Below are 10,279 nucleotides of genomic sequence, written 5' to 3'. Positions count from 1 at the left end.
AAAATGAAAGCGTTTTAAAGCGCCACCTACAAGGACTCTAACAATGGAAACATAGACAAAGCAATGTGCGGACCCTGGTAACCGATTGGCGTGTGTGAGTGTTGCAAGCGTGACTGTGATCGTGTGTGTTGCTTTTTCATCCCGCGAAATCGCGTGTATATTTTGTCCGCTCCTAATTGGAACGTGTGACTGGCTACGCGAGAATGTGCAAGCTAAGGACGATCGTAAGTGCCCGTTTTTCCTCGTAACTTCAAGGTACGCCTTCGCCGCATTTCGTTACACAAGTCAGCTGAGTGAGGAGACAACAACGACGTGTTTTTGTTTTTCTCCTCCTCGAGTCACGTCGCACACGGGAGACGCACAACAAGGGGAGGGGGAGAGTTTCGAGTGATGGAGCAGTTCAGGTACGCTGTGGGGAGTTTCGTGAGCGGTGTTTACGATTCCATCGTAGGTATCGGTGTCGTCGTAACCCTGCAAGCCGAGCAAAACAAGAGCGCAGCGCAGAAATCCGCTAATGCGCAGTCCACGACGACGCTGGCCCTACGTAGGGCCGCGGTCCTGCAGGCTAGTCCATCCTCGGGAGCTTCTTTGTCATCAGCTGAACTTCAGCTGCAAAATGCGCCTGCTACACCCCCGTCGACCCCGAAACGGAGGGGCGAAGAGCCGCTGCTAATATACCGCATATTTCAGTGCTGTTGTCTGAACGGCGGCGTCTTCATGTGCAGCGTGCTCGTCTTCTACAAGTTTCTGCTCCCGACCGTTCTGTCTCTCATAGTCTCTCTCTTCGGCGACACCGAGGAGTCATCGGCGAACACCATTTGGAGCTGGTTGCATCCCCTGCTCGTGTGCACCTTCCAAGCCCTCTGGGTGCTGCCGCTCTTCCTGATGAGCAAAGTAGTGAACTGCCTCTGGTTCCAGGACATTGCGGACATTGCGTTCCGCTACACCACCGGCGGTCGCCAGCGGTTCCTGCCCAGCGTGAGCCGCATCCTGTCGGACATTTTGTTCAGCGTTCTCGTTTAGACGCTGTTCCTCATCCAGTCGCTGATCGTGGGTGCCCTGCCGGTCGGGAGGGTGAGCGAGCTCGTCAGCCTGGTGCACCTGAGCATGCTGAACTCGCTCTACGCCTTCGAGTACGTCTGGTTTAGCCGCGGCTGGGAACTGCACTGAAGGCTCTCGTTCGTCGAGGTGAGCTGGCCGTACTTTGTCGGGTTCGGACTCCCGCTAGCGGTCATCACGTCCTGGTTCGAGTCCTACCTCCTGAGCGGCTCATTCTTCTCGGTACTGTTCCCGCTCTTCATCCCGAGCGCCTCCGGGGTGACGCCCGCCACTGGAACCACTAGGTAAGCAGGCGGATTAGAGTTCTTCGGATGTGGCATGCATATCTCCCACACACATATACAGCGATTGTTTCTTTACCATTACATCTACCCAACAGGCTACGCCGAGACTTCATCACATAACGTAGGTACCACGCAGGATATGGCATGACGCATGCACAGTGGCAACGAACACTAATGCAAAGCTTTGTGTACCCTGTTCTGAAACTGCCTCTTGGAAAGTTCCAGGATAGGACACACACAAATCTTTGCGTTGGCCTTCGTTGCCACTTTGTGTGTGTCGTACGCTATCGTGTTGCATACTCATGTTAAGTGACAGAAATAAAGTACACGTCCTACAAACAGCTTGTTCGCATGCTGCCTGCCATTCACACAAAGTGGAACAAGGTATGCCGAGCGTTACGTACGAAATCGTTCCAGGAGTTGTCACTGCTGCTTATGCACGAAATGCAAGCTCCTTGTGTGTGCTCTCGCGATTGTTGCGTACACAGCAGGCTTTGCATGCCCTAATATGACTTCAACCCCGAGCTTTCTCATTATTTTGCACACTCCTTGCATTCATCTGTCTGCCTGCCAGAGTACAGTGGAACAGCAGAGTGCCTTCGCCTTTCGGTGCTGCATCAACAAACGAAAGAACACTTCATGAGGTAGAGGGTATGCAGAGCTTTGCATATGTGATTATGTTGCATTGTTCCACGGCACATGCATGAAATGCGAGGCTGTTGGGTATGCTGGCCATTCTAGCGTACCAAGCAGGCTTTGTGTGCTTTAATTCAGCCCAAGCCTACCCACTCTTTTGTACTGTCCACGTGTTCTCTCAAATGCCAGCCAAAGTACAAAAGAATGTCAAATGAAGTTTATGGTTTTTGCCACCATGTATGTATGGAATGTGAACCTTTTGGGTACGCTCATAATATTTTTGTACCCATCAGGCCTATGTATTCTTACAAGACTTCAGCCCCAATTTTTCACTTTCTTTTGCATTCTTCTCTTGTTTTTGTGCCCAATAGCTGGAGTATGGGAGCAACACAATAGCTTGTGAGTCTTGCTACTAATCCCTTTCTAAAGCTCTACCTTCACTAGTGTGTGTGCTCTAGAGTACCTTGCATTTGACGCATCTGCATGTGCGAAAGAACCGACAACTCGAATCAGTCATGTACGCAAGGCTGTTGCAAAACTCCGATGCGATTTTCTTTGGCCATGCATGGTTCCTGGACCACAAAACACTGTATTCATCGTCATGGATGTTGCATATGCTTCAGGCAGGTTTTTCACTTCAAGTAGTGTATTCACATGGCAAGAACATTGCCATGAAAGCAGTCGTGAACAAAACTCTGAAAAGTATGCAGCAGCGGCCAGGTTGGTGTAATGTTGGGATGATGTACCTAAATTGAAATAAATGGCACAGTTGCTGCTGGTACAGTACTTGAAGTTTGAAATGTAAAAGTTCCTAAGTTAATGCTCACACTTTAGTTTCCAGGATCTACAGATTGAGCCATATCAGCGCAATTTTCATTCTGAGACTTGCATTGCAGCAAACATTATCTTTAGTGGCCAGATTCGCGGCAACATGATATGGTTGTCCCGAGCGATTCCTCGTAAAAATCGTTGCACTAAATAAAGTGATACCGTGTTTCAATCTGCGAGTACTGTGCAGGCAGCACTTGCATGCCTAAATTTTGACACACATTGTCAGCGTTGACGGAAGTACCTACAATGCAAATTATCTCAGTATTAGATTGATTAAATGTGTGTGCTTGTGCTGAATAACAGGATCTTGATTTTGGAATATGGCATGCCTATTTAAACATAATCTAATTAGCATTATCACAGACAAACAAGATAAAGTATGCTGTTCAGTTTCGTTCCTTTCTGTAACATTAGTTTGGCTCTTTTTAGTCTGCATGTACTCTAAAATTGAATTTAACGACCTAGTCCCCATCAATTTGACTAATGTATAAATTTCGTAGAGCAAACTTATTTGGTTTGTCTCCAGCTAGAGTGTGTGACAGTTTATGGGTCTCTTAGTATCAACATCATCAGCTTGACTACATTTGCAGGACAAAGGCCTTTTCCATGTTCCTCCAATCAACTCAGCCCTGTGCTTGTTGCTGTCACTTTATACCCGCAAATTTCAAAATCTCCTAGTATAGCAAGTTTCTATTCCTGCCGCATTTTTTGTCAAGATGGCCACATTGTTCTGTTCTCTACCTCGTCGTGACCATACGCTGCCATATGTTGGGCTCTTTCAGGTATCCTCTCAAGCTCTTTTCTCCGTCCATATGGGTGGCTAATGCCATTTTCCATCGGCTGACCGCAAACTGCACTGCCAAACCGCTTGTTCGACCTGCAGTTCCGCAGCAAAAGCGGGCAGCCACCCACGAGCTCCGCAAGAAGTCGGCGTCACTACGTACGTCGCCACGGACATCACGCCCGAGGACCGCTGCCACGCCCAGCTGATGGATTCACCCGGCAACTCTGCGGCCTTCCTGAGATTTCCCCGCACAAAGCTGTAGTCTGAGAGCCGCATTCGTAAACCGCCACGCCGTTCACGAATGCGATGACTTCACTCCGCAGCATTGACACGGCGCTCGCCACAGCCACGAGGTCTAGGGTGCTGCAAGGTTGAGGTGGCTGCCACAATCTGTGAGCATCATGACTGGATGGGTGTCGCCCCTCTTGGGACTGTGCGACACGCCCGACTTTGTTCATGGGCACCTTAGTTTTTAACAGGTTTTTAATTATTTGACTCGTCATTTGAGGTGTGTCAGCCTTGAAATGTGCCCTTGACTGCCACAGACAAACTTTCTTTTTTTTTTATTTAAGCAGGGCGTTTCACGACGCTCTTAATAAGTAAGGTCTCGGCTGTCGCTGCTACTTTGCAACAATGAAACAGAGACATTCAATCACTGCTGCAAGCAGCCACATGCGCACAATATACAGGACACTAGAGATTATGTTCCTTGATTCCTTTTGAACAAGGGATCTTTTATGAACTAGGGTTGCTGAAATAAATGTGCACGTTTTATTGTTTTTAGTTGAGAGTGCTAGTCTCTTTCATTTTCAACATTGGCCGTAACCTCCACATAAAATTCTATCTTTGGAAGCCTGTAGTGAACTGTTCCTTAATGCCACGATGTTATGCAAGTCTATTAAAATGGAATTTGTAAGTTAAAGCAACTCTTGCAGTGACACCACAGGCAGACAGATGGTTTTCTCGAGAAATTTCGGCCCAACTAATGCCACTATCACCTGTTTGGTTAACAAGCAAGAAGCAGTAGACGTCGATGTTGCAAACACTGGGTCTACTGCACATGAACCTTGAAAGCAGCTTTAGTTGGCATATCGGCTGTTCTTACCTGTGGCTGCTAAACCTTGCAGTAACCTGATGCTTAAGCCTGTTTGCACACACGGCTATCTTGAGGTACTGTGGTGTTGACAGTTTTCGATCACACCTTTCCCACTTGCTTCTACATTTTTCGGCTAACATTGGCGAGCTGAGCGAGCGTTCAGTAAAATTGCAACTGCTGAAACGCGGATGAACGTTTAATCAGTTTTGGCTAAGCTAGCTTTAAGTATGGTATCGTGCATTGTGGGACCAAAGCTTGTTTGACACGTGCCTGAGTTGTATCTGTCTTGCCTAGTTGTAACGCTTTGTCATACACCATTGTGCAATCTAAGATTCTGATAGTATGCATCGCCACCCAGCCCTTCTTGTGTGTGCAACTCTTAAAGGTTGTTGTTAGTTTGCAGCCCATTTGCATTGCCTTCTGTTGATGCTGAAGAAGGAAACAACTGTGGCACCATTTGAATTGCGCCGCACTTCACCAGTTGGAAAGTGAGAGTGCATGAAAATCGCCGCTTGCAATGCCCGCAAAATTAAATGTCGGATCTCTTTTTTCCTGGCTGAACTGCTGGGTTGTGGCCTACAGGTGGGCTTTCTAACGTGGTCCTCGGTTTCTCGATAGTTAGGCACCACCTGAACAAGTTCGCAAAGTTCAGGTGAATTGACTGATTCTTGGCCGTTGCAACCTTGTTGCTCGATGATCCAGGAAATCGGGCTGTTGGAGCCGTGATACGTATTGACACTTGAGTTGTGAAAGTTTTGTAAGCGCCCGTTTCGAAAAGACCTAAAGTTCGCCGGTTAACTTGTCTTGTTTTTCGCACGTCGCTGCTCGTCAGATGAGAGATATGAGCAAGAGAAAGAAAATTGTGCACCAAACAGTGGAACCAGAAATCAATGGATCATGCGACATTGCCTTCTTGAGAGAGTTCTTTGATGTGGGAACTTTTTTTGTTCTGTCTATTATAATTACGGTCAATGCAACATTAAAGCAATACAGGCGGTCTGTAACGAAATTTGTAACATGACAGTTCACATTCATTGGCACACTATGCTGGGCAAAGCGACACATAGTTTAAAAACATGTACAGAAAGTTCCAGAAAAAAACAACACTCTTACGACTACCGAAGTGAAATGTGCTCACAGACGTGCAACTTGCAGAGAAAATGTTACAAAAGACATTGTTGCAAGTCGCCTGTCTTAACAGTGCATGTGCTTATAAAAGTAACAGAACTGTTATGGCAGAACACACTGGTCTTGGCATAGAAATTGAGAGGCGATGTCAGTGCTACAGCTCTCTATACACTAATCTGACACGTGCCGATTACTGGTTAAACCTCAACGAATAAAAGAGCAGCATTCTTTATAAAGACCGTTTGACTTTGCACAAATGTAAGAAATACTGTATGGCAACTCTAGCAGTTCACTTTAGAAGGAGCACTAAATAAAAGTTCAATGTCATACCATGCATTTAATTGCACACCCTTTTGCAGACTATCTATTGGACATAATCCACAGATATCTAAAGTTCACCTTTTTCATGCATAGCAGCAGACTTACACACCACACGCTTTATACATCTTGCCAATTTTTGTGAAAAACGAGTCTTAGGAGTCAAATCTGTTTCTGTTTCGTAGAGCGAAGTACAATGCCACAAATTTATTCCTTTCATTATGTATGTCATAGTGGCTCTCCTATTAAGACATATTCAATGATTTTCGACCCGTCAAAAGACATGTTTAGAATAATTTCAGTCACCGAATTGCAGTACTTTAGCTAAAATGCCCATTTAAACAACGTCGCCAGAGTGCAGGAAATATTTGTGCCAGTTTGAGCATTATCAGAGTTTTCTTACCTGCAGTTTTGACTAACGTAAACCAAATGTTCCAACACACTGCTGTGTCAGGAATGCACAGGCCTCATTTGAGTGTTCAAAGCATGGGACACTCTAGCCAGTATTTCCTGCAACTTTCGCATGCCGACTTGATATTCAATGTTACGAAAATCGCTGTTCCTCTGCTGCATGTTGGAGAAGTTTAATCAAGGGCGGAGTTTTCCGGCTTTCTCAAGACCCCTCATCACTGTTCGGTGTTGCTGGTCTCTGCATCAGGAGTGACGCTGTGGAGCTGGTGTTTCATTTGCGGTTTCTGGCAAATTCACATTGGTCTCTTAGCATTCACATGTTGTAGTTGGGTTCCCATCACAAGTCTTTGGGCTCCTTCACCATTCGTCTACTTCAGCGCAAGTGGTCTTGCTCCTATTTCTATGGCTGGCAGGCTTATACATTCACCAGCGGAAGCTTTTTATAGGCCCGATGCACTGCACCACCGGACAATTGCCACTCTTGGGGCTTCTTTCACGACATCTGAAAGTTAGTGCAACTCATCCTTTTAATAAGATCGGCAACTCTACTGTTTTCGTAGTCCACAGACTGCGGTACGTCATACGCCCAGCACTTTCTTGAGCCTTAGGGAAACGTTACGGACATTTACTCTGGTGGCAGCATTGTACGCAACCCAGTGGCCAGCGGTCACACTATTCACAGTGCCATACTTTCTGCAGCTTGTACTGCGTGTATGGGAACGCAACTTGCACTGCTTTTCAGCTACTGGGAGAAAAAAACCTGAGGCATTAGGGTGCGTGCTTAGGCATTACGCTTGTACAAGCCCGTGAAGTGAATGTTCAATATGCGTTAAACACTTTGACAGCTTTCTCAATGTGAGGTTTTTCATACAGACCAATGGTTAGTGTAGTCTCGCTCATAGCTGGATAACTTGTGGTAAGAGAAAGGAGAGGTCCATTGGCGAAGTGGAGGTTTTTGTGTCAAAAGGGATATTATCGTGACACTTATTTTATTCCTGTGGCCTTGTCCCTGTGTGCGAATACAGCTCCTTGTAATTAGGCTAGTGAGTCCATTACTCCAAATGCAAGCAGCACAAAAAGAAAAGGCTCGTTGTACTGCATCCCAGGGTCGTCTGAATTCTGCCCTTTACATCCTAGTGTGGCTTGGCGATTATGCTGACATTGGCCTCTACACGCACTGTGCTCCTAGTTGCGAACTCTTTCCAGCATTAAGCAAGCAGGAATTTCACCATACACGTTCGTAGCTTTCACTGCTTCTTTTAGAAGCTGCTATTATACCCACAGTTTTTTTGCATTTCAGGAGAAGGTTCATTCTCTCTACAACGAAAGCTTGGAACGTGAGGGTGTACGAAAATCACGTGCTGCAATGCCTGCAAAATGAAACCTCGGTAGTGAATGCTTGGGCCCACAAAGTGAGAATATATAATATACTACGTACACCCCAGATTTCTTCTGGAAGTATGTCATCGAGCTTGCAAGTGCTACAAACAGTTTGTAATATTAATGAACACAAAGAACGCTTATGTCGTAGCTTTGACTCTCTTAGAAACAGCTTCTTTGCCCTTTGCACAGACCTTTGCCTGTTGTTATCATGTATTTCCTTGGAAAATTAGCTCAGTATTGACTGTTGGCCATTGCGGAGTGCCCCCTGCACTCTAGTGTAAAGAAAAAAAAATGTTGCACGTATTGTTCTCTTGCAAGTGGTGCCTAATGGAACTATAGTTATTACTAACTAATGGCTGAGTCAACGTACGTCATTAAAAAATGACATGCAACTACAAACTGGCACACATAATAACTGTAAGGGGGATATTTATTTCCATGAAATATCGCCCCTGTGGGTTTACACACAGGCGTTCCAAAGAGGCAAGGAGCCGCCAGTACACTCATTTACTGCCTTTTGTTTGTGTGTGCGTGCATGCAAAGACTACATTTTTACTTTGAACTTGTGGCGCTTTACGTGTGACTTTGTGTTTTAACGCGCACTGCGAGTGATGTCATCTGTGCGTCGGAATGTACTTTGAACGTGATATGCTCGTTTGTATTGGTGCTGGTATTATTTATATGCTGAGAGCCTGTGATCATGTAAATTGGTGTGTAAATATGATCTTTTTTTATTTGCCTCGATGGCGCATGACTTTCTTAAGTGAGATAGAATCAAATATATATATATGTATACTGATGCACTTGGCTTACCTGTCTGGTAGAGGGGTAGCGCCTCGATGTGAGTGTGTAATGTGTGTGTGTTGTATATCACCTCCAAGGAGGGTGTCTAAAAGGTGCCATCTACTTGTTCTAATATGGCTGGTGTGTCGAATTTTGTTATAGTGCAATGTGTGGGTGTTTTCAACCGTGTAAAGTGCAACGCCCTAGTCATTGCTGCCGTGCACTCAGCCATGTAAAAAGCACATTTTTTTGGAGTATTAATAAATACGCCAAAGCTTTATGCAAAAATCACTTTTCCTGTGTCTTGTGTTGTTATCAGCTCGTTACAGGAACTGATTTTTGTGGCAACGCTGTCCATCACAGCTATCGTGCATTGCAAGGATGAAAACGAGGGTTGAAACTGCAATTAAATAACGGCATTCTTCATTGTTGGCAGGTGTTCTAGCAGAGCAACACGTCAGTGCTCAAAACTGCTTCAGAAAGTGGCCCTGTAAAAGTGCAATGTCGAATTGAGTCATTTTATTATTTATGCAAACATTGACATGGCAGAAGTGTGGAATTGCACAAGGCATTGCACCATGTGAATATTTATAATGAATGGGTGGCTCAAAGGGACACTGAGGCAAATATAAATCGATGTTGATTGCTGAAATAGTGGTCCGGAAACCTCGTAGTGTTACCTTTGCGCCATAGAAGTTATATTATTTTAAAATAAAACCAAGCTTTGGTGGTCCGCATCGTGCTAGCGCACTTCAAATCGCCCGCCTGAAGTGAACACTTTTACGTCAGTGTTGCGCCGTGCACAACGCTGCCCGGCTCTACTGCGCGGCCGCTGACACTAGTAGCAAAAGAGCGGAAGTAACGAGAGCAACAGCAGCAACAACGACCATTGAGCCATATATAGGAGGCTATGATTGAGCAATATTCTGCCATAACTGTAGTGTACTAGAATAACCTCAGAGGTGGCGGGCGTGCTCGGTTCAACTGGACCCCGCTGGATGGCACCACCTGTCCAGCACAATAAGGCAAAAATGAAACTTTTGAGCCGCTCGCACTTTTTTTTCTATAAATGAAACAGAAACGGACAACTATTTTTTAACGTGGCACAATCGCCGACTAAGGACAGTGGGGAAGCAAAGAAAGTTAGACAACATTTCTCCGACCTGTCCCTCATTGCGCGTCTTGCTGTCTCCCGAGCTTCAAACGCAAGTTCGGTGAGAGAGAGAGAGAGAATAAACAGTTATTAATAACAAATGCACACTGATCCTTCTTTGGGTGGGGCCCTCAGTCCAGGGCTCCATTGCCTTGCGCGACCCTGCGAGCCCGCTGGACTAGCTGCTGCTGTTCCTGCCGGCGTAAGCTGAGCAGTGCAGACTCCCAAGAGGAAGGGGTGGGATTGGGAATGGGAGGCACACCCTGAGGGGCAGAGCATTCCCACGTGGAGTGGTACACCGTCGGTACGGATCCACAGAAGGGGCAGTAGGAGGGGTTGAGAGTCGGATGAAAGCGATTTAGCATATAAAGGCAAGGAAATGGATTGGTCTGTAGTTGTCGCCAAGCGACAGC

At 46.0% G+C, this 10,279-nt stretch overlaps 1 protein-coding gene across 1 annotated transcript; it reads left to right on the top strand.

The window, feature by feature from the left end:
• Positions 1–98: 98 nt before the first annotated feature.
• Positions 99–9,004, top strand: LOC119180245 (etoposide-induced protein 2.4). Its single transcript, XM_037431388.2, has 2 exons — positions 99–1,343; positions 3,593–9,004. The coding sequence occupies exon 1, from the start codon at positions 391–393 to the stop codon at positions 1,021–1,023; it is 633 nt and encodes a 210-aa protein (XP_037287285.2). The 5' UTR covers positions 99–390; the 3' UTR covers positions 1,024–1,343; positions 3,593–9,004.
• The last annotated feature ends 1,275 nt before the right edge of the window (positions 9,005–10,279 follow it).

The sequence above is a fragment of the Rhipicephalus microplus genome, chromosome 7 (assembly GCF_043290135.1).
Source record: "Rhipicephalus microplus isolate Deutch F79 chromosome 7, USDA_Rmic, whole genome shotgun sequence".
Classification (NCBI taxonomy): Eukaryota; Metazoa; Arthropoda; class Arachnida; order Ixodida; family Ixodidae; genus Rhipicephalus; species Rhipicephalus microplus.
Note: the sequence above shows the minus strand (reverse complement) of the source record. Positions and strands in the feature narration are given on the sequence as shown.